Source organism: Chelmon rostratus, chromosome 2, assembly GCF_017976325.1.
Source record: "Chelmon rostratus isolate fCheRos1 chromosome 2, fCheRos1.pri, whole genome shotgun sequence".
In the NCBI taxonomy this organism is placed as follows: domain Eukaryota; kingdom Metazoa; phylum Chordata; class Actinopteri; order Chaetodontiformes; family Chaetodontidae; genus Chelmon; species Chelmon rostratus.
The window spans coordinates 11,606,404-11,634,282 of NC_055659.1; the positions used below are offsets into that span (position 1 = coordinate 11,606,404).

General features: G+C 42.4%; 1 protein-coding gene across 1 annotated transcript; it reads left to right on the top strand.

The window, feature by feature from the left end:
* Positions 1–428: 428 nt before the first annotated feature.
* LOC121612447 (zinc finger E-box-binding homeobox 2-like) lies at positions 429–27,684 on the top strand. The gene is made up of 8 exons (XM_041945337.1): positions 429–486; positions 20,509–20,796; positions 22,596–22,805; positions 23,306–23,499; positions 23,693–23,804; positions 24,039–25,570; positions 25,738–25,921; positions 26,817–27,684. Exons 1-8 carry the CDS (start codon positions 429–431, stop codon positions 27,455–27,457), a joined length of 3,219 nt encoding a protein of 1,072 aa, XP_041801271.1. The 3' UTR covers positions 27,458–27,684.
* Positions 27,685–27,879: the final 195 nt, after the last annotated feature.

Genomic DNA, 27,879 nt, shown 5'->3' on the forward strand with positions numbered 1-27,879 from the left:
GGAGAAAAGGTGAAAGCAGCCCAGCGTCTTTAGAAAACCAGAACATGCTGATAGACACACTGACGCTCTCGGAATCCCCTTTCTGGAGAGGAGGCGCAGGGCGGCGAGTTCGGGACAATATTGTCAAAGTTAAGGCGCGTTATAAGTGGTGGGCCATATGCGCAAGTCTTACCAACGCCGATCACTTTGTAAATGGGGAAGGTGTACGTTTACTATGCCAAGGCTGACCTCAGGGCCAACCTCTGCTGCTGACATCACTCCTCCTCACGGCTCGTCGCCTCTGCTTGGAGTCGCATCAAGGTCTGAGTCTCCCGCTGTGACCGAAGGCAATGCCTCATCACCATTCATTCCCAGGCAGGCACTCAGGACAAACACACGCTCGCACCGCTCCTCCTGGACAACTTTTTGAAGCGAAATAAAGCGTGATGATGACAGAAGAAAGCAGGGGCAAACGAAGGAAACAAGCCAACCCCAGGAGGAATCGAGGTAAGAAACGTGCAGCGCTGGAAAGTTTTTATAACTTTGTGAACGATGCAGGCAGATGTTGCAGCGGACAGAAGCCCTCACGCGAACCGGGTTTATTTCTTCTGCACTTTGCAGAAAAACTAACTTCAGATCTTGTATTATCACCGCGTGGCAATTTATCGCACGGCACATCGACTACACTCATATTTCAGACGTGTTTTCTGCGTTCATGGCTTGTGATTGCCTTGCAGCATAAATTGCAGGGATAAGCAGTCATCTTTCGTCAGGTCGGCAGCCACTGGGATTATTCTACCTGCACACATACCTGTGTACAGCCATGAAAAAAGTGTGAGGAAATCGCAAGAAAAGCTCTATGTGGCTGCACGCGTTTTTTTTTTTGTGTGTGTGTTTTTGGCAATCTCTTGACCCTTGTATATTTGACGTGTCTGAAAAAAAAAAACGTATTTTCTAAATCAAGGGTAAATCAACGGTTTAATAGGATCCTCTGTTAATAAAACTTTGTAGTGAAGTTTTGTTATTAAGTAACTAAGACATTTGTTTTGGTCAGAAAGGCATCTTACAGCCCGCTGTTACTGCACTGAAGTGCGACTTTCTCATACATGCTTTTGTTTTGTTGCTGTTCACGCTGAAAGCTTAATCTGCTCTGAAACTGAAACTTTCTAGGATCTTGCTCCCGTGTTATCTGTGTTCTACGCCCTGCCTGCAAACCAATCTGACATTACATCAAAATTTCAAGCGTCTAATATCGTTTTTATCAGCATTTCTTTACGTACAATGTGGAGTGCATCAGAAGTCAGAAAAGAAAAATGGCTTAGGCTGGATTTTCAGCTGATCTTGTGAGGCTAAGGCGTTTCTTGAACTACAGTGTCATACGTTTGACAACCTTGTTTATCAGATATTTCAATACATGCATGATACGTAGATGGTGAAATAGTAAGACTCTGGAAAAAATCTTTTTTTTTTTTTTTACATTTTTTAAAGAAATATATTTTTTATAAATATAATGCATTTATTCAAAGTAGCCTATGATGTACATATGGAATTAATTCTGCTGCACATTTTACATGTTTTAATCTTTCTCTAATTCGTACATGAACTGTGAAGAATTAGTGGATCTTATCATCTTATCAGGTCAGCTTCAACTGACCTAAAGCTTAACATGATGGCAGTTAACACCCCCTACGTCAGAGGAACTGAAGCTGAATTTAGAAACGCTGTTGAGTTCTTCATGCATCAGGTAAAGTCTTGTTTGTGTGTGGCTCTGAACTCCCAAACAGAAGTAAAGATACGCACACCTGTGCATGCACACGCATGTAAATATTTGTTCTTCTGTCTGGCTGATAGGGCCTGAAAATTTATGTTGGGATCAAATCCTGCTTTCCTAAATCAAAACAAACAAAAGTTATCCACAACATCAGACGCTTCTCTGATCCTAAATTTAACTTTGAACCATTTTTGAAATAACCAAAATGTAAACCTAACTGTGACTCCTTAAACCTAAATTTTTTTTTTTGTACTAATGGAGTGTATGGGTGATACATGACTGCCATTGAGCACAGCTGGCTCTGTAGTTAATGCAAAATTGTTGGATGACTTAGGGAAAGCCATGAGATAAACAAATGTAACCATTACACCAAATGCAAACATAGCCGTAAACCCAGAAAAACATCAGAATTGAGTTGGTCACTCAGGTTTTTTGTCATCTTGCTATCACTGAGAGGATGTTTTGTCTTCAACACATGCGCACACATACACAAACATCGCTGGCCCTCCTAACTCTCTCGAGGTTCGTGAAAGCCATTGCAATCCATGCAGCGTGCTTGTTTGTCTCTGATCTGACACACAACTGTCCTAAGCCTGTTTGTTCTCAGGAGCCCGTTTACTAATATGGTTTATTAGCTTGCTGCAAGTGTTTCCTCATTTTATTTGGTGAGGTGTGAAGCTCAGCGGGAGTATCACCAGGGTGAGATACCCTCTGGCCGCTTAGCAATAATGGGTACTTGAGTTTGCATGTGTACACACACACACACACACACACACACACACACACACACACACACACACACACACACACTCTCTTTCTCACCTTTGACTGTCACGTAGCAGTTTGTCGACCACTACACTCTATCTCACAAATCAGCACCATCACACTACTGTGAAGGTTATGAACAAAAAGGCACACTTACTGACAAGGACCTGTCATTTATCAGAATACCAGTAAAAAAAATCCAGTTCCTTAAATTCCTGCAGTGACCTCAGAGGAAAGATAAACTTCACCTCTGGTCAATTTCCAGTAAGTTTTACCAGTGAAGGCGTTTTAAAAGTGACTGTAAATAAAAGGGATTATAAAGTGACATTTAGCTGAAAACTGCAAGTGTCATGTTGAAGCCTGTTATCTGTAATATATGCTACAATATATTATAAGTTAGGACATAAGTTTGGACTGCTTTTTTCCCAATTGTACTGCGTATAGTTAGTGATTCTGCATGCATGCCTGCGCTGATGGCGTGCTTACACATAGCATATGTGTATGTCAAGTGTAATGTGTATGAAAGGTTTGCGTGAGTGAGTGCTTGCTGCATTTACATCCTCTTGTCAGTGTAGAAATGTGTGTATTAAAGCTCTGTGTAGGATTTGGAATGTGCTGGGCTGTGTGAGCAGGGAGTTAAAGGTCCTTGATAAAACCAAATGAATTTGGCAGGCCAGAGTCATAAGACAGCGATTTGGGGATACTTTCCAAACCAGAAGAAAGAGAAAAAAACATAGGCTGACTTTTCTTCTGTCTCCAAGGCGCCTATTGATTATGTCTCTGTCTCCCCCAATAAAACTGTCAATGTTCACCAATCTTAAGCAATGTGACGAAATTACTACTCTTCATTCCAGACTCTTCATGGCAGATTAAAAACAGCCCTGAGACAAAGGACAGAAACATATCCATTTGAAATGATGACCTGTATTTTCTGGTTGTGCGTGAGAGATTTGAGTTTCAAAGAGTGTGAATTAATTAGCTGAGCACAGATAGCTAACGGGTCAACATCCCCCCTTCAGGCCCATATACACAGTTGGTTATAAATCTGTAATTTCTGACAGCTTGGGGTCATTTGCCTTTTTTGTTATTGAGAGAGAATGGTGATCCCATATTTTTTTCATCATCTAAATTGTTTTTTGCACAACAAAAAATCTCTAAATTTCTGGATGATATTTGAAGAACAAAAGAGATTACCTCTTTTTTCCTCAACATAAAAATGCCATGATCATTGTTAACAGTCAGATAAATTCACAAATTCAAGAAAACAGCTACATCTACAGCTACTTTAGTTTTTGAAAGGCAGCTCTTTGATATCAATTCTACATCTTAATTTCACAAAAGCCACCTTATTGGTGCTGTACTGCCGCTTAGCAGAAGCAGCATAGTTCAGAAAGTTTTATCATTTATTTTAAGTCTTCTGGCTGCGCTATGTACAGGCTTTCCCCTGCATTCAAACTCAGCAGGCATCTTCGCCAGAATGACATCCGCACCACTGCTCAGACTCACTCAAACCCTCTTGAATCAAATGTAGGGTTGCATTTCATGAGCACCATTGCGAACATATTTAGTCCCATTGCCTTGCGCATTATGTTTTGTTAGTCGGTGAAAAACCTCCCTCTGTTTTTGAGTTGATGTGCCTTTTTAAGAGAGAACTTTCTCTCTCCCTGTTTCCCTCACTCCCTCTTTCTCGTTTTTCTTCTTTTTTCAAGTGCCAATTTATTTAAACTCCTTTCCCCTTTTCTTCTTTCTCCTTCATTGATTTCCAAACCCCAGTCTTTGTATGCAGCTGGGCCCCAGCTGTGTGTCTGTGACTGTGTATGTGTGTGCATACGTGTGTGTGTGTGTGTGCGTGCGTGTGTTTGTGTGGGTTTTTCTGGCACAGTGCTGCCACACTGAGCACAGCACACTGTACACAAAGGACTCGCGCAGCAGAAAAGAGAGGGAAAAAGAGAAAGAGAGAATAGGGGGAAAACATTTGAACGTGAAAGACTGACGCGCTTGTACTGTACAGAGTGGAGAGGCCGGGCCTTTTGGACCGGGCCTACTTTAACGGCAGATGTATCGGCGCTCTGGGACGAGGGGTGGGGAGAGCGAGACAGCAATGAAGAGCCCAGGCACCACAGTTTATTACCAGGACTCTTCAAGGGGCTCAGCTCAGGCGTCAGAACCAGCGGGTGGGAGGGACAGAGGATGAAGAAAAGAGAGGAGGATGACAGAGGTGGGGAACTGATGGGGTTGATGGGGCTGGAGACAGTGAAAACAGCTCTGCGGCGTGAGAAGACAAGACATGGAGGGGCTGAGGGGCGTGAGGGGTAGAGACAGAAGAGACGAGATGGGCGACAGAATGTGGGAAAATCTAAGTGTTTCCTCATTCGCTCCTCAATGTTCCCACAGGTCCAAGTGTCACACATTTCTCCCATCCATGCTCTGTGTGTTTGATGCAAGATCTGCACAGCAGTAATGGGGAATCCCTTGATTGAGTCCCTCTGGTATTTTTCACATGTTTATTTGATTATTGCTCATTCTGATGCTTCAGATGTAGCCAAAGCAGTCCCATGTCTTACTGTACGTTGTTGCTGCGTGGCTGCCACGCTGCTCCAGGAGGAATTATTTGGAAAGTTTTGTGGTGCCGTTGGAGGATTAATACACGCAGAGGGGTTTTCCGCCATATTAGCTCATGCACATGACTCTCTGTAGTTGTAGGATCTCTCTCTCTCTCTTTTTTTTTACAGCAACTTCCTTTTCCGCACGTTGCAACAAAATATAAAATTTGTGTTTTAAAAGTATGTGCACTGCTCAAAGAAATAAGACTTTTATTCAAACAATCACAATGCACTGGTCAAATCCATGGCATGGCCATCAGGAACACTGAAATAGTCTTGATAGACTAGAATAGCACCACAATGAACACATGACTTCATTAGAAACTTGAGAGCTGAAAGGATGTCTAAGGATCACACTCCTCTAAACTGTAAGATAGCGCTAATAGCCGCAGAGCTCATGAGGTGTGTGTGCATGTATTTGCATGTGTGTAGGTGCGTGGGTATACACTTTTCGCACGTTTAACACAAACTGTAGTTCTTGTGGCTTCTCACTCATATACGGGCATTTCTATTTTCACATCAAAGGCGTTTTATCTGATAGAGAAGGTTTATGTATTATATAGCTTGATGTTGCAAATTGATCCCTTTTCATTCTTGACATATTCCATTTGCAGTGTTATTATTACATTCTTTGTCGTTGCTTTGGCAAGGCTCCTCACCATTAAGTCTATTTGTGGATCTTCCTTTTGTGCAGACAGCCTGGTTATTATGCGTTTGATATGCTGCACATGTTTGACAGAAGAAAGAGGTTAAAACGATCCACATAGGCAGGCTCTCTGCACACAGTTTATAGATATGTGCTGTTTTATCACACCTCAAATTAAATTTGGAAACCCTGCTTCAGCTGTCATGTATTACAAGGCCCAGATGGGTGGCAGAGAGAGAGAGAGAGAGAGGGGAGAAAAAGAGACAGGGAGAGAGAGGAGAGCAGCCTGGCAGACAGGCAGACGCACTCAGCTGGCTGAGAGTGTGCCAGTGTTTGCCAGCGAGGGAACTCGATATAGCAGAGCAGCAGGGTGAAAGAGGAAGTTTGATATGTGGTGTGCATCAGCAACCAGCAGGAGTGGGGTGACTTTTGTTTAAGATCACTTCTGAGGCCAGAAAACCTAAACAAGCTCTGCAGTCCTATGAGTTCATTCTCATTGATTCAGTGTTTTCAAGGCAAATATTAGTCTGTTATCACTTTAGTCTCATGCGCATCTGTCCTTCCACTTATGATTAGCACCATATACAGTACAGAGCAGCTGACTAAAAAAGATTGTAGAACTAAGTAGCTGTATCGAAAGAGAAATAATCGGTTAAAATGTTTAGCTGTGCCTTGCATAGACTCTCTGAGGACGGACAAACAAAGGGATCTTGTTTCTCAAGACCAGAGCATTGCACTAGAAGAAGCACGCTCTTTGTGAATTAATAGTAGGGAGTCTCCAGTCGGAATGGATGACATGGATAAATTTGTCTTTTACTGGGTATGAAGTTATACAATGCAATGCATGTCAGATATCGGAAAATGAATTAAAGAACTGCTAAAGCATTACATAGTGAGTCGTTCGCAAGCAAATCATGATACTATCACCTTTTACCAATGAACCTGTTCACCTGTGGAATGTTTAAACAGGTGTTTTTTCTAGCGTTCCCCAACTTCCCCAGTCTTTTTGAAACAGGGCTGCAACTAAGGATTATTTCTGTTATTGAGTTACTTTGGATTAATTGTGTTGTCCATAAATTATCTGTAATTCTGAATAATATCTGTTACACCTTCCCAGAAATTATAGTGAGAGCCAGATAATGTCCATTTACAATGATATAAAACAGAGAAAAGCAAAAAATATTTACATTTGATCAGATGGAACAAGAGAATGGAATGCATTTTTGCGTCTAAAATTACTTGGAGGGTTCATAATTTGTCCAAATTGTTGACAATTTATCTAAACCCATCTTTGGCTTGTCCAACAAATTAAGTACCTGACAAATACATCATCACATGAATGCAAAAATCAGCCTGTTTTCCTGTGGTATGTTCCAAGCAGGTGTTTTTGGAGCGTTCCACCTCTTTCCCAGTCTTTTGTTGCTCCTGTCCCAACTTGTTTGAGACATGTTGCTGCATCAAATCCAGAATAAGCAACTATTTACAAAAATCTATTAGGGTGATACATTAAATGTATTGTCCTTGTACTGTTTTCAAATGAGTATGTGAAAAAGAATGAGAAAAATAGCAGACTCTGTTTTATGTGTGTTTTATGCAGCGCCCCAACTTTTTTTGTGTATCTCATGGTATATGATGTAGCATCATAACGACTAGCCCACAGTATTTCTGTGAAAAATGTCATCAATGATCATCAGAAAGGCAGGCTGATCTTCTGTTCAGGCCAGTCCACCATCATAAACTTTATCTGCAAACAGGGGTTGGTACACTGTCAGCCCAGGTGCAAAAAAAATAAGTAAACTTGGACTGACAGCAAGATAGGAATGGGAGAGTTCAGCCAGCAGCTCCCCCTCCTCCCTTCTGTCTCCCTGTACCTGTGATCACCTGGTACCACCATCTTCCTCTGACCTGCATATCCCACGCTCTGTCCTGCTCACACACAGATACTGCACATACACATAGTTACCTGAGAGGGAGTAAACACATTCCCTCATAGAGCGAACATGCCTCACTGATTTTTAGGCCCACCTGTAACGGTCAAGGCTTTAGGTCTTATATTTTACACACACTATCACACGATCTATCTGACTCCCTTTCTCTCACTCCCTTAATCTGTTTATTTTGCTGGCAACATCTCATTTTATTTTTATTTTTTTAGCACATTTACACTTTTCCTCCAGCAGACACTTAAAGAGCTAGTGAATGCATCACCTCGGTCAGTAATTTTGTCTGTACTGCATATATATTACTGGTTTTACAAAAAAGAAAAAAACACTTCACTGGCTTATGCCTTTAAATGTGGTCTTTTTTTTAGGTCTGATAAACAACCTGGTTACCCCAGACAAAGCAAAGATGTCGATGTTTGCGAGCAGCATGCGGTATTAGATCACTCAAATTCATCTTTGGTTCGCTCAGGTATGATAAGGAACAGGATCCTTACACCGGAAGTATTTTGTGCAAGAAAGGAAGCAGCTCAAATAAACATCAGTATGCAACCCGTGTAACAATCTAGTAGATAGTCTTATCTTTTTAAAAGAATTTCTCATGACAGGTTGTCATGTTTTTGTTAGTGTTGCAAAATGACAAGACCGAGCAAAGTTTTTTCATTTGAAAGGCCAATCACCGACAAAAGAAAATTAATTGGCAAATCAGTTGTACAGGGTCGATTTGTTTTTCATTTTAAGGCTGTGCAGTTGACTTCTGCACCTCAGGCAAACAGTGCAGTTATGATTATACGGTGCATACATGTGTCCAGCATTGGAGGAGGGATGGAAGGGGAAGTCACTCATAAGGCAGCCTGGCAGCATATCAGAGGGAGGTAACGTCATCTAAATGATACAAGTAATAGGTAGGAGTGAATGTGTCCAGGCCTGATGCTGAGACAGGGCTCTGAATGTCAGACACAGATCTGAAGGGTTGACTTCATTTTCTTCATTGTAACTTCTTTTTCGGATTTGCAGCTTTTTCTGCCTCTCATCTGTCGCCCTTCTTTCTCTTTGTGTGAGTATCTCTTTCTTGTTCTGTTTCAGTGTTCTGACTTCTCTCTTTCCCCTCTTTCTTTATCATCCCTTTGATTGCTCTTTATCTCCACATGTCTCACCTCCTCCACCTCCTATCCCCTTTCCCTCTTTTTCCATTTTTAACCAATCCTTCTCCTCCTTTCCTTCCCTCTTCTTCCATCTATCCATCCTCCGCTCCTCCCAGCCTGGGTTCCCCAAGCCCTGTACGGTCGCCATCATGCCCCCCCTCCTCCCTGAGCGCCTCCCCTGTCCCACTGACACCACACGCTGCTCCCATCCCCCGAAAACCACTTCAAACAGCCAGCGCCATCAAAGCCCACAGTCAGGCAGCCAGTCAGCCAGCCAGCCAGCCAGCCAGCCAGCCAGCCAGCCAGCCTGCCTTCTGCTTCGACTTAAAATTACTGTCGTCCCAGTCGCAAGGCTGCTTTCCTCTTCTGATACACATCAAAGATCCTCTTAAACTCCCAAAGTTTGCTTTTTAAACCTTTCTTCTTGTTGAGTCTTTTTTATATACATTATTTCGCTGGTTGAGGTTTTTATTCTCTCTCTCTCTCTCTCTCTCTCTCTCTCTCTCGCCATCATTTTTTTTCTCCAACTGGGCCAGGTCAGTAATGACATGCACACACTCTCTTGTGTGGTTCTGCTGCCTTTGCATTTTTCTCCATGACTTTAATTAGTTTCTTTTTCAAGGCGTTGGTTCAGGCTTCACATGCACAGCACACACATTCTCTCTCTCTCTCACACACACACACACACACCAGTACATCAAGCTGTAACTAACTAAACATACAGATGTGTGTGCATTAATATGCAATATGAGTCATACGTCTTCCTAATCAGAACTGCATAACCACAAAAAGACCAGTTTAATAGCGTGTGTGTGTTCCTCTCTTTTTGCTGCCTGTATTTCTGTATATGTGCGTGCTTAAAGGGAAGAAAGTGACGAAAGAGAGCGAAGAGACAGAGAGGCAGGGACAGAGAGAAGAGAGGAGACAGTGTTTGCAGACATGTGAGAGGAACTAAGAGAAAGACAAAGAAAATAAAAGCAGAGTGACACATTAGAAAGGCATCTCTTCTATGTTTCAAAGCCATGGAGGTCACATGTGGTCACTTGAAATGTTTCAGTGCATCATCATCCCCTCGGGTGGAGGATGTAATGTTGATCAACGCCAGAGGATGGCGCCCCGTCTGTATGTTAACCAGGCAGGAACTGGCTGCCAGGTCTCATGTACAGGATGCATCTATTAGAACATTTGTCATTACAAAACAAAGTGTATTTAGATACAGTTACATCCAACACTTTCTAATGTGGGACCAACAGCTGGTCTGTTGTCTTTTCTTTGCTGACTATCAGGACATCCACTCTTGTATGTCTTTATTTTTTACTTTTTGCATTTCAGAGTGGAGAAGGATGACAGGGGAAGATAATTATTATTGTCAGTTGTAGTGGCAGTAAGAGCTGTAATAGTAGTTGGATTGATGGTGCTGAATACCTTCACGTGTCCTGCTCTGGTCTTTTATATCTTCATGTGGGCTCATCAGAATTCTTGTATCTTGTGCTTTAAATCTGCTTTGAGTGGTTAGATGAAGGCATTTTGGGCTTTAATGCAGTAAATTGTCCCCTCCAATAACACCACATCTTGCAAAACACCTCTAACAGATCTTGTACACAGATGTTTGAAGTAGACAAAGTCAGTCCAGGCATATTTGTTTCACCCTCAAAACAAATCTACCGTAGTAAATAACTGAAAGTTGCAGCTCGACTTGAACTAACCAAATCCCACATCGTATAGCTGTTAAGCTCAAAGAGAAGTTTTATTTAGCGTGCACCCCTATTAAAAAACTTCAGAACCTTTGTGCTCCGTCAGAGAATGTTTTAATATTCAAAAGGAGCCACTATTGTGTGGTTTCTTGCGCCAACGTACAAAATAAAGAGCCACATCAGACAGCTGGAACAGTCCCTGAGCATTTTCATGTGTAAAGAAAAAAGAGGGAAAACAAATTTGGAGGGGGGAGACAGGGGTATTTATAGAGTGGTGTGAGAGTCTTTGCAATGACAGGAGTCTAATGAAGTGGAGTTCGGGTTTTGATTCACAGTGCGGTGAGTGCGTGGGTCCCTCTGTGACCGTTACTGCATTCCAGCACCGATCCCTCGCTACACGGAAACCAGCGCGGGCCACAGGAGGAGGCGGAGGGCCAACTCAAAATAACGTGTTCCTCTAACCCAGCTAACCTTTCTCACCAACGCGAGTCCTGCTTCCAGTGCAGCAGATGCACACAGGGTTACGCTGGCACCGACACGGAGCTCAAACATGGTGACAAGACTTTACTCATATGTACAAGCTCTCATACACAGTGTAGATCCAACAGTCAAAAGTCAATTTGTTCACTGCTGGTGAGTCACTGACACGGTAAATGAGTCACATGACACACTTCAGCATGACATTGTAGGGAAGTCCAGAATGATATCAACAGTGTTTCTTATTTTAGCTTCAATAGGTCTGTGGAAATTCTATTCTGTGTGGTTTATTACAGAATAGTAAAAGAGTGAGTGAGATTGGAGGCTGTAGGTCATCATATTGCAGTGAACGGTGTGAGTGTTCTGGATGTTAAATCGCTGCGAGGACAATACTAACAATATTGTATAAACTGTCTAAATAGTTTACAGAACTATGAAAAGTTATTTTATATATATATAAACTTGCTATATACTCTAAACAGAAATAAACAGGTAAATAAATTATTTGTCCAAAAATTAATATCCTTTCTACTGTGTCACTGAGAGAATACTGTGTTGCTTTCAAATGCTTCCCTCAAAGTCAAAGAAGTGGCACTGACGCAGAAAACTAAACATATCTGCTTTGAAGGTAAAGGCCGGTGTCAAATGAGATCTTTTTTTTTTTTTTTTTGAGAAATATCAATGTGGTGGTCTACAGGACAGGTAAACATGCTGGCAGCAGCGTACAGGAAACCTCCAAAGGAAGAACAAACGCAACCACAAAAGCTCTTTGCACACCTCTCCACTCACACCTTGTGCCTTTTCTGCAAAGAGAAAAACTGATTGCTGCATTTTTCTTGCATACAAATCAATAATGGTGTTTGGTAAGCAAGCTGGCAGTCTCAGTGTTAGTATTAGGGTAGTAAGGCTATTGTTTAATGATACAGAGTGTACGACACAGCAGACAGGTCAAGGAAAAAAGGTGAGGCAGCACTTGTGCCATAGAAAAAATGTTTGAACTTTGTCAAATACTTTCAAATTGAGATATGAACTGTGATCGCTATTCCTTTTCACTTTGTCCTGCTCTTTTCTTTTTTCATCATTTATGTTTGAAAAACAAAGCAGAACCCTTAGAAAATGAGCCTGAGGTGGTCATCCATTTTTAACCCTCTGTGGTTTGCTTTGGCTGATCTGTGCACCTCCAAGATGCTGCGTGTTAAAAAAAAACATACCCTATAGACAGAGGTGACATTATCAATTGCAGAAGTTGTTAGATACACTGAATGATAAGCAAACTGTCTAGCAACGTCGCCTCTTTGAGCTCTACCTGTGAGAAATGTAAAGCTATTAATTTTGGAGTTCGTGTGGAGGCAGCTGTCGACTCATTATAGGCTACAAAAATATATCATGGATGTCATGGATGTCTTGAGTTGACTCACCACAATCTAAGAATACATAGCTTTGGTGGGAATGTACAAGAGGGGATGAAAGTATACCCTGTGAGTGTGTTACTCCTTCTTCTTCTCTTCACACCGCCTCTCCATGTGTGTCTGTATCTGCAGTTCAGCACACTGTACCTCCAAGTGAGTCACAGTTTTCTCACTGTTTCACCGGCACGTACGTATGTGCACCTCTGTGGTGTGATTACTGGTCTAGGCCACAAGTTATTTGGGACCTCTTTCCTGTACATGCTCACTCTCACTACACCTGATTCTTTCTTTCTGTCTTTCTCTGAAATGCGAAAGGACGTGCAGACACGGTAGCACAGAAAACGCTGTTCGAGCGCATGTTTAACACTCGCGCTATCGTGTCATCGTTGCACTTCGTGTTGTTAATCTCAACGCAATGCGCACTGTTAGAATTCCCACATGTTTGGCAAAGGAAAACATCAGAAAAAGTGAAGTTGCACATACCCTGCTGTATTTAAAGAACGATGAAAGATGTGCAGTAGGCATGGGCAAAGTGCAAATATGAGTAGGAGGAGATTAGACCTATCAGATGGAAAAAAAAAAAGAAACTGTCTATGATTGTAGGGGAAAGATAAAGACAATAGCAGCGAAGTTGTCATTTTCTCAATTTGATCATGAGGTAGATAAGCTTGCCCTGCAGCATAACAACTGTACAGTAAGTCACAGCTTTGTTAACTATTTGTTCGGTTTGCTGTACATTATTTCTGCTTATTTGCTGTTGGTTTCATCTGCCTGTCTTTTGAAGTTAGTGCAGGTCTCCACTAAGCATATGTGGTTCGGTGTTTGATGCAGTGATGTGACATGTAGATAGAGAATAACAGATCAGTGCTACTGATTTCAATCAATTTTCAGATGCCTGGGCCCTTTCAGGGCAGCCATAGCAGCTGTACACAACACACCACAGTGTGCTAAAGTCGGTGCCGGGGGGGCAGTGCTTTGATTCGCAGCTCTGAAATCGTACCGAGAACTCATATGTGAATAATGAAACTAACACCAGCGTGCAGTCACACTAAAAACGCAACTCGTTGACAAATCAACTTTGTTAGTCGTATCAGTGAATGGCTCAGTGGCTTTGAAGCTAGTAAAATGCCGAAGGGGTTTCTGTTTTTGTGTCACAAGGGCCCTAATTGAAGAGAATCATTAAAAGCCACACTGAGCAAAGGCAAAATAGTTTCAGCGCAGTGTTTGTTGCCGATTTGAAGACCACTTCTTAGTGTGCAGAATTGCGCCGCTATTGTGCTTCCGTCTTTGCAGAGCCTTAATCAATATGAGGAAATTAGCTTGGTGTTTATTACTTGATCTGATTGTTCCGTGCGCCTCTGCTTCTTTCAGAGTGCAGATGTTGCCCCTCGGCTGCACATTCTGTGGTGGTGGTTTAAATGCTCTGACAGGGTGTTGTCTCCTAATGAGCGGGACATCTGAAGGCACAGAGCCGTGACTTCGCTGCTGTGGGACTGCATGGTCTTCAACTTTTCTATCTCTGACTGCAATCCAGATATTCATGGGGTGTCACATACACACAGGAACTCACACACGCAGCTATTGTCATGCATTTCTTTGCTGTGTTTGATCATGCTGCAGTCCTCTGCAGCAGCAGCCCGGTCTTGCTCCACATTTGTGCCAACAATACATGTTGCCTTTGTTTGTTTTTCTGTATTTCTCTATACCCTAGTTCGTTTGTGTGTGTGTGTGTGTGTGTGTGTGTGTTTGTGTGTGTATGCATGCGTGTGTGTGTGTGTGTGCTTGAGTTGAGGGAATTTCCCTCTGTAGCGTGTTTTTCACAGTTTGACATCAGTTGGAGGATTTGTGTCAGGGACAGTTTGACACTGCTGCGTTCTGTCTCTCTCTCTCACCTTTTCTTCTCGAATTCCTCACACCTCTGTCTATCTTTTATTTCTCTCTTTGTCCATCACTTGTTCTTTCTGTCTTCCTTCAGTGTAGTTTTTCCTCCGGGCTGTCATCTTCATGCACTGGTGTCTCTGTACGTCTGTCTCGCACTCGTCACCCAATTTCTCCAACATACACACCACAGCACTGTATACCGAACACATTGCAAGAATGCAAAATCTCTCACTGCACCACACATCACATTTTAGCATCTCTCCCGTCTCGCTAATATGACCTTTACATTCCCCATCACGGTGTCACAGTTTCAGTCTCATTTATTCTCGCCAGCAGCCATTTGCAGACTTTTCTGTGGCCTGCTGCCAACCAGCTAAGAAATGACTGTAATCAATTGAACTAGAACTTTCATATCAATGTGTTTGTGGTTATTTTCACCATCATTAGACAAGAATGTTTGCACTTCCTCTCCTCTGGCCACAGAAATGCAATAAAAGTGCAGCAAAACATCACATTACCACCATTCCTATTGGTTAACATGTAATTTAGAGTATTTAATCCTCAATTTGCTGTCAGCATTCATGATATAGTCTGTAAAACATTTGGATAAATTGAAATTATGACTCACATTCCAAAATGAGGCAACCACCAAGAGGAAAATTCAGCACCGAGTTTTCTGTAAAGTAAATTATACTCACTTTGGAATATTGTCGTTATCTTACACTCTGCTGTGATGCTGGAGGATGACAGCATTTTGAAATGACATCCTCTTGTGTCTTCTTTTTTTTGTTGCAGAACATAACGGGGAATGAGAGTGTGTTAGTTGTACTTGATGCATGTGCAATAACACAGGTAGATAAAATGCGATTGGCATGTGGTCATCAGTGTGAATTTTCCCTCTCAGTGTTGTTAGGGCAGGTCAAACCAAACCAAACCAGATCAGGCCTAGGTGCCAAAGTTAGAAGGAACCATCGCCCTCAGAGACACAGAGAGTGTGAGTTTCAGCAAAGATGAAGGAGATCAGGTGGGAGGTGTTTGTTCTTGGTTGCGGTCCTCCCATGACTCATCGTATGAATGTCAGACAGTAAGAGCAGGTATGACTAGGAGAGCTCCCACAGTGAGATTTCATTTAAATGGCATGTTTGATTTCAGTGAGATATTTTAAGAGAGGCCACCGTTGTCAAGATGAGTGTGCTCTGCAGATGAATATGGACTGACCTCGTCTCTGCTCTCATAGGTACTGTAAAATGACAATACACACATCTTCCTGCGCTTGCTTTTTGTTTCGTGTGTAGGCGTCCATGTCCCTCATGTGGTAATTTCGTAGTTTAGAGTTCAAAATAGCAAGTGTTGTTCTTTTTGTCACCCACGAAACCATCGCAGTTTTAACAGCATGGAAGACTAACTATCAGAGGATAATTTTTAAATAATATTTCAAACGTGTTTTTGGACATCACAAAGAGTTCTGTTACAGACGTATGATGGATCAGTAAGTTTTTGTCCAGTTGACTGTGTCCCTCCTTGTTTCTGACAGTTTTACTGTTTATATTTTGCACCGTGTGAAATGTATCAGATGTTACTTTAATGTGGCACAGTATGCCATCTGAAGAGCAACATGGAGCTAATTTATTTTGGGCTGTTAGACAACCCTTGATTGATATGTTGGTTTAAAAAATTATTTGGTACATAAAACTGATGACATAAGAAAACAGAAAGCGATAACCTAAAAAATTGAAAATGTATTTAAATTCGAAAACTGAACTCAGGACGTAAAAGTATGCACTGTACTTGACTTTTTTTTCTATGTAAATTTAATGGTAATTTTAAGGTATGCATATGATGTGTGTTTAATAGGTCTAATTTTCAGTATGTCACAAAAACTGTACTTTTCTGAGTATTTAATAGTATTTAATTAATTATTCAGTATTTCTAATACAAAGTATATCAGAAATACTTATATTTGTGCTCAGTGTTGTTCAAAAAGTATTTCTGCCAGTTCCCGAAATGTCTTAAACTAATATTTGCATAAAAAGTTATTTATTGGGTTGCTGTCTTTCATGTGAGGAAAGAAAATCTATTAAACAGCACTGATAATATAACATTGCCGTTATTCTGGCTTTTATGTAACAATCTTGAATAGTAAAAATCAACAGAACGGTAACGATTACATTGTGCGGTAAATTGGGCCTGGCCTTGTTTGTTGCCATTTAAAACCAAAAGAAACAAACAAGGTAATTTCTAGGTAATTATTGCGTGCTTACCATTTAGCCACATAATTACTAAGTCAATACCAGATCACATGTGTGCATCGTAAAATAAACTGCAGCTTAGCGTGTTGCTGTACAGTAGATGCCCTCTGGGATATAAACAGAGCAGAATTAGACCGACTATCTCTGTGCTCTCGTGAGCTGGTGCAAAAGACATGTTGAGATGATTTTTTCTTCTTTATCTTATGTCCTTTTTTTTTTTTTGATGCGGTTTGCATGTTCATGTGGTTGTGTAAAAATTCTGTGTCTCCCTCCCTGTGTGTCAGTTGTGCACATGAATGTATTCAGGCGTCCCACTCTGTCTGGTTTTGGAAAACTAAACTGGCTAAAAGAACTGCAGGTCATCATTTTTTAGGCCTCTGACGGCAACATCAATCTCTCAGTCACCACCAGGCAGGGAAAGGGAAGGACAGATTAAAATAGTGCCACGGCGTTTGATCTGAACACACTGTTGTTGTCAAACCTTCAGAAACCCCAAAAGACTGAGTGATCGACATCGTCAAGCATGATGCAGCACAGTTCGGTTAGCTTTCTCTGGATATGAGTCACATTCTTCCCACGCACACTACAGTGCATGCACAATAGCAGTGGACTGCTTTCTACTGTGCTGTACTGTGTGGTATTCTGTGTTCAGCATATTCCAACAAATTACATATTCTGAAAGCTCTTGCACATTGCATGAATTCATCACTCCTTTGTACCTTGACATACAATCTCGATTTGCAGGCAATCCCGAACCTCCTGCGCTGTTCAAAGATTTAGCTGTCCTGCTCCAACAACAAAAGACCTGTTTGAAGGGTACAATCGCTATCCCAATAAATAAATCAACGGGCCAGATAATGAAAGCCATCCCTGTGCGGTGCCGCTTTAATGACAGCACATATAGGCTCAGTGTCACTCACTGCCATGGGAGGGAAAATTAGAGCCAATTTGATGCTAATCCAGACCAGATTTTTGCTGCTTTCGGGCCCAGCGGTGTGTCCTATCATCCCGGGAAACTCCTGCAGGCCTGATAGGTCGACCTCAACTACATCATATAACTTCATAGCTGTCTGCTGTAGGCAAGCACATTTGATGACCAATTTCGTTGCCCATAAGAGCAAGTCATTCCTCCCCTTGTTAGCAGAGCAGCGCTACATGGAGCAGAGGCTTGGGTGACTAGTCTGGGATGAATCAGAGTTTTGCATTTGTGCAGGAGTGTAACAGAGCTGGGGCAGGACACACAACATGCTGATACATACAGATAAACATGTAGGTGTTACATTTTGAGCTAATATTCTCATCAGAAGAATGTGCGTAAATTTAACAGGCACATTCGCAAGTGTTTTAAGCCTGCGTGTGTTTGTGATTGCAGGCCACCCCCTCAGCAGCACTGCCTCCATTTTGGTCTTTCAGTAGCGGAGTGAGTGTGTGTGTCTTATCTCTGTGTGTTTGCGTCTTCTGTAGATGTAAAGTCGACGAGGTTGATTTGCTAAAATGTCTGTGCCAGTGCACAGTCTCTCGCTTTGTGAGCTGTGGGGCGAAACTCAATGTGTAGAGGATCTGAAAGCAAAATGCTCATCAATTACTGTGCCCACCAACCAGTATGGGTGCCTTTGGAGAGGCTAAACAAAAAAACACACACAAAAAAACCAAGCTCTTTCAAGAGGGACTTGGAGTTGTTTTGACAGTTTAATGAATAAACTTTATGTTGGTGAAATTTAATGAGCTGTGAAACCTTATTTTCACTCTGATCTGATGAAGAGACGCCCAAGACTCTCAAGGCCAAAGAAGAAAACATGCTTAAAATTAATAAGAAGCATGACGATGTTGCACTTTGACCTTTGTCAGATACTGATCAGAAACCTTGTCTTCACAACAACACAAAAAGAAGAATTGCTCCTCTGCATGTTGGCACAGTCCGTGCTCCCCCCTCGACAATGGTTTGGCTCTCTATGATGATATATTTCAAAGACGCTGGCAGGGAGTCTATTTGTGTTCTTAAATGGTCATTACTTGGTCGTGATTAGATATTGCCAATCAGTGAAAGGAAAACAGAGAGTCTTCAAAAAAAGCCTTGGAAATAAGAGCGTACAGCTGAAATCCCAGGCATGTGTTTGTGATTGTCATTTATTGTCTTTGCCATGGGAAAAAGTAATGCGCCTTTCCAGTTTAGCTGCAGTCTGGGCATTGAGGGTCCACGTTGAAATTACAATTTGTTATTTATCTTTTCTTCTTGCTGCTGCACTGTTTCCCTGCTGCATCACAACTCACACACCGTACATGCTACAAATATGAATTCAGACACAAAAACAGATTTTACTACAGTAGCGCAGATGGCGTTCTATAAGAGCAGAGTTTTACTTCAAAATAACATATTATCATTTGATACAAAGAAAATTTGAAGAGCAGAAGTCTTAAAATGGCAAACCCTCTATTTAGCAAACAGAAAACATCATAAATGATTAATACTAACATTAATTAAAGCTGCAATTGGAATTGATTGAAGTTTGATCACTAAGCCAAAGAAAGGATTTTTTTAGTCATGACCTTAATTAAATAGATATATTTTTAATTAATTTATCTGTTTTAATTTATTTTTAGTTTTAAAATCAATGTCACATTTCACTCTCAGTACTGTCAGAGTAAAACAAACTGTTTTGAAATTGATCAGCAATGACTATTAATACTTTATTCATTTGTGTCTGAAGTTTTATATTGTGGAGAAAGCTCAGTGAAAGATTCTAGTTTGGAGGCTTCTTTTACAGGACTAGGTCCCGTTTGCACAAATGTGTATGTTGCATGCTGAGTCTGCTTGTATTGATCATAATCCACACAAAGCCATAAAAATATCTGATAAGAAACACATGGAGCAACTTTACATGAAGACAGTTTCATTCCTCTCGCTCACAGAGGAACAATACTGATATACAACCGATTGCAAAGAAGTTGGGGCACTGTGTGAAACATTAAAAAATGTCCCAGAGCTCACGTAGTAATCTCCTTTATCCGATCATGTGTTCACAAAGTGCTGAACCTCGCTCCATCCTCGCTTGTGAACGACTGAGCCTTTCCAGGATGCTCCTTTCATACCCAATCATGATGCTATCACCTGTTACCAATCAACCTGTTTACCTGTGAAATGATCCAAACATGTGTTTTTGGAGCGTTCCACAACTTTCCCAGTCTTTTGTTGCTCCTGTCCCAACTTGTTTGAAACATGTTGCTGCATCAAATTCAGGATAAACAATTAATTGCAAATCTCAATGAAGCTGATGAGGTCAAACATTAAATATATTGTCTTTGTACTTCATTTTCAGTTGCGTATATGTGAAAAAGGATCAGAAAATTAGCACTTTCTGTTTTATGTATGTTTCACATAGCGTCCCAACATTTTAGGAGTATAGTGCAGCATCATAACACCTACCCCACAGTATTTCTGTCACCTCGTTGATCAAGGAGGGATTAGCAAATTAGGTTACACAGATAAAAAGAGAAACTAAAACAAATGATAATGCCCTATTTCTTTTTTTTACTCGGAACAACTTGTAAGATATAGTTTGGAATTTACAAAACGTTTTTGAATTCCTGTTCAGGTTTTTCCCCTGTTCTGTTTCAGTTTCTGGCACATTCATTAAAATGATGTCGCGTTGTCTTTGGTTTGTTTTGATAATAATCTGCAGCTCAAACACCTAAATGCCATCTGAAATGATAACAAACACATGTCTGTCACATTTTGAATCATGTCATAAATATATTTGGACACCACGAGACACACGTTCATGGTATCTGATTTTTTAACATATCTAAAGATACAATATAGTTTTGCAAAACATACATCCCGAATGAGCACACTGTCTGTTTGCTGCATTTAAACATGACTCGTCAGCCTGAGCCGTCGTCTTTCGTCTCTCCTCAAATTAAGTCATTTCTTTTTCTCTCCTTCTCACAGTGGATGCTGAGCAAGTGAGTTCACTGGGATCTGAGGGGGAGGATGAGGTTGGCCTGTGGAGCCTGGAGCCCCAGGACTGCCAGGAGAGCCTGGACAAGACGAGTCTGACGCCTAGTGAGGGGACGGAGGAGCCTGGCAGCCCAGCCCGCTCCACCCGGCCTCACAGCCTCAGCCCCGGCAGCAGGAGCTACTGGGGGCAGGTGGAGCCGGAGGCCGAGGCCGCGGAGGACGCCACCACCGCATCTGCCGCTGACAGGGAGGGAGACCAGGAGCCATTGAGGATGTACTGTAAGTTATCCTCTAAAATATAACGCTGGCTTGTTAGACAAACTGTTTGAAGTTAAGTTCTTATTGTCTGAACTACAACACCCTGTATTTTTTTTTAAGAATTAAGGCCAAGGAACTGGCAATGCAATGTAAAATATAATACATATACACAGTATGAGAATGCTGTGTATGGCGCTACTGTAAGTGTAAACAAGTTTACATTTCTTTTTCTGATGCAAGACTCCTCCAGTCTCATGATGCTTCTCAGAGCCCTCTAGATACACCTTCATATCAGCTCCTTGTGAAACCATGCCTTCCCTACAAGCTGTTCCTTTTTTTCACCCTTCTCTTTGAAAAGGCTGCCTTCTGAAAGCATGACAAAAGAACTCATCCCACACAATGTCACAATATTTCCATGCATCAAAGAGGTGACGTTACGGTACTGAAATCAGCACTGCGCGACGTGAGGCTTTCCCTTTTATTTAGGAGAGATCAAAGGCTCACGCGGCTTGCCTACTAACAATCACTTAGCTCCCTCGCCTCGTGTGATTTGGCCTTGCCTGATGAAGGCAAAGCTGAGTTTTTACAACACTCGACCGCGCAGGCTCTTCCCCTCACCACATAAAAAACAGCTCGAAATATGCCAACATCTGCAAACATTTGAAAAATCTTCCTCAAAGTGGCTGTAAGCTGACTGGCTTGATTCGTGATAGGAGGCGTCCTCTCTTCTTCTCGTGGCTTTCTCTCTCTGCCTGCCTGTCACTGCACTCAAGGACACGAGAGAGAAAGAATTCTTAAAGTCTAGTTTCATATCTGGCCAACCAGTTCCCTGAATATATTGTTTTATCTGTCAGTCTTCAAGTAAACAATTTAGTTCCATTAGATTCAGTTGCACGGTGTCACTTTGCAGTTTATTCCCACTTCCTCTGCACACACACACACACATTTACACATGTAACCCGATCCCTCTTTCAAGAATTCGATTGAACACATAGTACATGAAAATGTAACAGCAGCAGTGGTTCAACCACTGACAAGAAGGCTGACCAGCTTCAAAAACGCTAAAATCTAAAGGTTTTTAGACAAACCATTTCTAGAATAGGTTATGTAGGAATGCTTAATATATATCTGCATTATTACAAAGTATTGTTTTTGCTCTTTTGCGCAATGTGTGACACTTTCCTTAACTTTTTTTGTCGTCCGTCCTGTACAACCCTGATTCCAAAAAAGTTTGCTGGAAAAGGACGCTCTGCAAAACATAAACAGAACATGATCATTTCCAAAACATTTTTCAAAGACAATATATTTAATGTTTTATCTCATCAGCTTCGTTGATTTATGAAAGGGGCTTCCTCGAAAGGCTCAGTCGCTCAGCAAGGTTCACCACTTTGTGAACACATGATTGTATAAAGGATGTTACTACATGGACTCAGGAAGACTTTGTAAAACCGTCAACACAGCTAATTTACAAATGATGAGTGTTTTTATTTACTTATACACAACGTCCCTGCTTTTTTGGAATCAGTGTTGTATTTATTGTCATAACACAGCTTTTATGCTGCCTTCTTTGCCAGGATTTTTATTTCACTTTAAGCCCATTAAATAAAAGAAAAAAGAATCTTGCAGCAATACTAGCATTTTTCAGCAAATGTAAGTAGGTGCGTGTGCGAATGCATCATAATTATGAAAGTTTACATGATGCCAGACACTGCTCAACAGTTTAATGTAAAAAACAAAAGAACAATGAAACAAAAAAAAAACCAAACATAGTTCTTTTAATGGATATTTCACTTACGCTGTATCTTTTTAACTGTTTCCAGGTAAGAACTCAGACTCCCAGAATGCCTTGGAGGACCTGGCCCATTATGAATTTCTGGCCCACTTGAGGAAGGCCTCTACCTCAGCCAGTCTCTTGGACCATCTGAACCACAATGGCATGGCAGCTGTGTACCACCCGGGCAGCGGGCATGATGAGCTGCCACCTGCCATCTGGTCACCAGGAGCTCAGCACCGCTCACCTGAGAGAGCAGGTAGGCTAATGAGGGAACAGCTGCGATGGTATTTGATGTAAAATGTCTACTCTTGAGCCAGTCATTGTGTTATTAGGTCTGATGATCCACTCAGCCGCAGGCTGACTGTAAACGGCCGCGTTCCGCCACATATCAGATCATTCTATTGTTTTTCTGAGAAAATGAAAAGGAACAGAGGCTTTTCATGTGTCATCTTGTAAACACTAATGGTTCAACAAAGAGCTTTTGTCAGGGTTTTACATAAGCTAACACATTTTTATAAATATTCTGCTTGTTGTTCAACTTTTTATTTTGAGTATATCAAGTTTATTTAAAACACTGCCATAGTTTAATAGTTGTACAACTCTTGCACTATGCATGCTGGGATAGGCTCCAACCCCCTGCAACCCTGAACAGGATAAGTGGTTTATAGGATGGATGGCTGGCTGGATGGATATATTCAGTAAATGTCTGAAAATTGACATTGTCTGTTTAAAATGTCACCTCTCTCTGGATTCCAGATGCTGGAAGGGCCCAGCAGGCCTGTCCATTCTGCCACAGGATGTATCAGCGAGGAACATCTTTTAGGGACCACATCAAGTACTGTCAGGAGCGGGAGGGGGGCCACTTGGCCTGTCCGCTATGTGGATACACCGCCACGCTTAGGGCACAGATGGAGCGGCACCTGGCACTTCACAACCAAATGCAGGACAAGGTGAGATACACGCAGACGGCAGAAGAATTTTTCACAGCTGCAATCAGGCTGAAATATCATACCTATATTGTGTGATGTGCTTATTTAGTCTTAAAAGGTTATTTATGTGTAACTTTGTGTTGATAAAACTGACACTCGAAATTCCACCCCGAATGTGTATTATAAAACTAATAACAATGTCCAATCGTCCTAGAGTGCCATCGGCTTGGATCAAGCCATGGAGACCAGGAAGTTCAAATGTCTGCAGTGTGGGAAAGCATTCAAGTACAAACACCACCTCAAAGAGCATCTCCGCATCCACAGCGGTGAGACAAAATAACATCAAAACAGCTGTGCTCACCCATCAATTTGCTATTGTTTCCACTGTATCTGTAACCCTTACTTATCGTGTGGTATGAAATTATACCTAATTTGATGTGTTGAAAGAGAACAAGTTGGAATAATTCATGGCAGGACAAGAGAATTGTTGTTAAAAGTTGAAGGTTTTTTTCAACCCAGCATCTTTTGACGAATATATCCCTCTGTGTGTCGTCCTTTAGGTGAGAAACCCTATGAGTGCTCCAACTGCAAGAAGCGTTTCTCTCACTCTGGCTCCTACAGCTCACATTTAAGCAGCAAAAAGTGCCTGAGTGGTGGAGGAAATGGTGGAGGAAACACAGGAGGAGCCAGCAGTGCATTTAATGGACATAGCCAAAGCTCCTACCACCACACATTTCCAACATCTCCCCCTGCAGGCGGGGGGAGAAACAGTCATGACAAGGGCTCGCTGATGTCGTCACAGACTCAAGAAAATTCCAGGCCTCTGGGCCAAGTATCAGAGGATCCTCACCAGCTTTCACTGCAGGGCCCCCACCACAACCCCACGGGCTTCCCCAGAACTTCAGATCTGGCTCGGCTTTGGGACCCCTCTGCAGAACTCTCTCTGAGGGCTAGCATACTAAAAGGGACCACCCTGCTGCCTTATCTGCACTCTGGGACCAAGTTTGAACAGATGCTGCAGGAGATGCTTCACAGGGAGGTGAAGAAAGACGAGGAGATGGAGAGAGAAGGAGGACGTGGAGCTGCAATGGAGGAAAGAAGGGTGATTTACAACGGAGGGGGGCCTGACAGGAAGGTGTCACCTGACAGGAGAAGAGAGGCCGTGGGGTCAGGTGAAGGGGAGAGAGGTGTGCTTGGGGTGACATGTCGCTGGTGCTCCCAGCTTTTCCCCAACGTGGCGGTGCTCCTGCAGCATGAACGCTACCTGTGTAAGATGAACCGAGAGGTAGTGGAGGTGCCTGAGGGTCTTCGCAGCAAAGACTACCCCTCGTCACCCATATTCTTCCCCAGATCTGCTCTCCAACCGGAGAACAGTAAGCCGAGTGAAGCAACCAACGGCCTCTCTGGAAGCAAATCGCCATTACAGAAGCCCAGCTGGCACTCAGCAACGCAGCAGCTTCTGGTCGCCATGCACTCTCCCCCACAGCCCCACCACGATGCTCTGCCCTCACGAGCCTACTGGTCCCGCCAGGAGAAGGGAAGCCCAAGCCAACCAATCAACCGCTCCCCAGATCTGTCATCACCTCGAGCCAGAAGGAGAGTTCCCTCTTCAGGTTTCAGTTCCCCGGTCTGCCTCGACCTCACCAGCTGTCCTCCTGATCTTTCCTCCCCTCAGAACCAGACCGGCAGCCCCAGTTCACAGAGTGAACCTCTGGACCTCTCCCTGCCGAAGCAGCTGTCAGACCAACAAGAGGGGAGAAGCAAAACTGTAAATGGCAACTCAGCCAGAGGAGAGAGGAGAGAGCTCGGGAGCCAGCAGCTGAGGAGGCCAAGTCCCACTTCACATCTACCCCTTCACCACCACCCGGTCTACAGCGGGGCCGGAGCTCCTGTGTTTGCAGGGTCCTTATACAATGGATTTCCTATCTTCAACCAGTCGGGTTTAGGGCTTCCAGGGCATGATGGCATCACGGCGATTCCATTCAGCCAGCCAGCTACCAGCCCTGGGTTTCTCTCTCCTATGGCTTACATGATGGAGGCAGACACAGAGGCCACGCTGAAAAAGATCCACCAGGAGAGACAAGCTCTCATGGTGAATAAGGCTTCTCTTTCACGTTTATTGGAAAGAATTATGCATAACTACTGAAGAACAGCTTAAAAATGAATATATGTATATCTTAATATATGTGATTATTTTTATAAGCATTGTTGTAAGGATGTGTAGAATTACACTAATAATTGCTCTCACTTTCTCCGTAGGGTGAGGTGTTAAGCCGTGGCGCTCTGGACTACCTCTCTCTCATGGATGAAGGACTGGACGGAGAAGGAGGGCCAGGGAGGAAGAGACTGAAGAAAACAGATGAAGGGCTTTACGCTTGTGACATTTGCGAAAAAACCTTCCAGAAGAGCAGCTCTTTGCTCCGACACAAATACGAGCACACAGGTCTGTAGCATGTGCGCAATATGTGTAACTTCCTATAGGTTATAGATTACTTTAATATTTATTAAAAAGGTACTCGTTTGACATTTTGGTAATAAGTTTATTTGATTTCTTGAGAAGCAGAGGAGAGGATCAATACCGCTGTCATTTCTGCACAGTAAATATAAAGCTACCATGAGCAGCTTAGCATAAAGCTAGCTTAGCATAAAGGCTGGAAACAAGGGGAAACAGCTGTTCTGGCTCAGTCAAAAGGTAACAAGCATTACCTATGAGCACCTCTGATGTTCACAAATTCACAAAGTCCGTCTGGTGAAAGACTGTTTGAAAGATTGAAAGACTGAAGCGCACACACAGAAGCTAACTGACCGTGAAGAGACATTTTCTGAATTTCGTATTCAGCGTATATCACCTTATTGTCAAATCTGTTTTGTGCACAGTCATCTCTCTGTAAATGGGAAACAAACAAAGCACCTCAGCCCAAGCCACACCACACTGATCCAGGCAATCAGCAGAGTAAATCTGGCATGCTAAGGTCGTCTAATCTTTCACCAGAATGACTCACCCACCTTTAAAACGCACAAAAACCAAAATGTAAAAATTGGCCCAAACAGATATAGAAAACCACAACTTGTAGTGTTTACAATTCAGCTTTTGCAGGAACAAATTAGAGACTGTATAAGGTGTTGTTGCTGGAAGGTGGATTTTGTTACCTTTGGACAGAGCCAGGCTAACTGGTTCCATTCTTTGTGCTAAGCTAACTGGCTGCTAGCGGTTCACCTTACAGGCATATTTTCCAAACTGTTTATGACAAAGAAAAGCGTCAAAGAGATTCCAGTATATTACTATAAGTATTTCTTTATAGGATGAATCATAAATAATTTCTCTGTGTTTATTACAGGCAAGCGTCCTCATGAGTGCAAGATCTGCAACAAGGCCTTCAAGCACAAGCACCACCTGATTGAGCACAGCCGGCTGCACTCTGGAGAGAAACCCTACCAATGTGACAAGTGCGGCAAACGCTTCTCTCACTCCGGCTCATACTCCCAACACATGAATCACCGCTACGCTTACTGCAGCAAAGACCAGGATCCAGACCAGGACCAGGAGGAGATGCCTCTTACCCCAGGGGCAGGCAGCAATCTCGTGGGCCGCCTCGCTGATGAGACCCCTCTGTCCATGGAGGATACCCAAACCCCGCACTCCTTCCTCAGCGATTCCAGTCTGGATGGAGCTGCAGAGGCCCTGAAGGAGGAGGAGGAAGAGGAGGAGGATAAAGAGGCAGGAGCCAGTGATGGTCACGTGGAAGAGTCACATCTGAGCTTGTCAGGGGCAGCAGAGGAGCTGGGAGGTCGCACCATCCAAGAGTCACCAACAGGGGAGAATGGAGTGCAACATGAGAGAAACAGTTTTGATGTGGGAAAACATATTGACAGCGCAGAGAGACAGTTCTGGGACCGAGACACTGAGGAGCAGAATGGAGACTTGGACAAATGTGAACTGAGCCTGGATATAACAGATTTACCCAGAACAAAAACTTAAGGTGACTTTAACAAGCCACTACAATGCATATACTATATATATTAAGACTTTTGATGCATTTTTTCCTTTATATATACAGCTCCACTGACTTTTTTTACTCATTTTACAACATGAAAAAATGCACCGAACTGCCAAAGCATAGATGGCCTTAGAGTGGATGAAGCCATACAAACAAAATATATGTGATCAAAGTACAATATTTTATCATGCAACATAGACTTGATGTACCTGCAGTGTTTGATTCGTTTTGTTCTTTTAATTGTTTTTTTTTTTTTCATCAGGACAGCTAAAACATTTGGGTTGACTCGTCTGAGGTCATTCCACATATCCAGATGTCTCACTTATTATATGCTTGCTGCTGCTGACTGTTGCACAACCCATAAAGCAGAGGCCTTTGTATTTTTACATCCAGGATCCAGATG

What these genes read in the sequence shown, in the direction of transcription:
- LOC121612447 (XM_041945337.1), top strand. Translation starts at nt 429, where the DNA reads ATGACAGAAGAAAGCAGGGGCAAACGAAGGAAACAAGCCAACCCCAGG. An exon ending in CAACCCCAGGAGGAATCGAG is followed by an intron (nt 487 to 20,508) that starts GTAAGAAACGTG and finishes TCCTTCTCACAG; the next exon opens with TGGATGCTGAGCAAGTGAGT. An exon ending in AGGAGAGACAAGCTCTCATG is followed by an intron (nt 25,571 to 25,737) that starts GTGAATAAGGCT and finishes CTTTCTCCGTAG; the next exon opens with GGTGAGGTGTTAAGCCGTGG.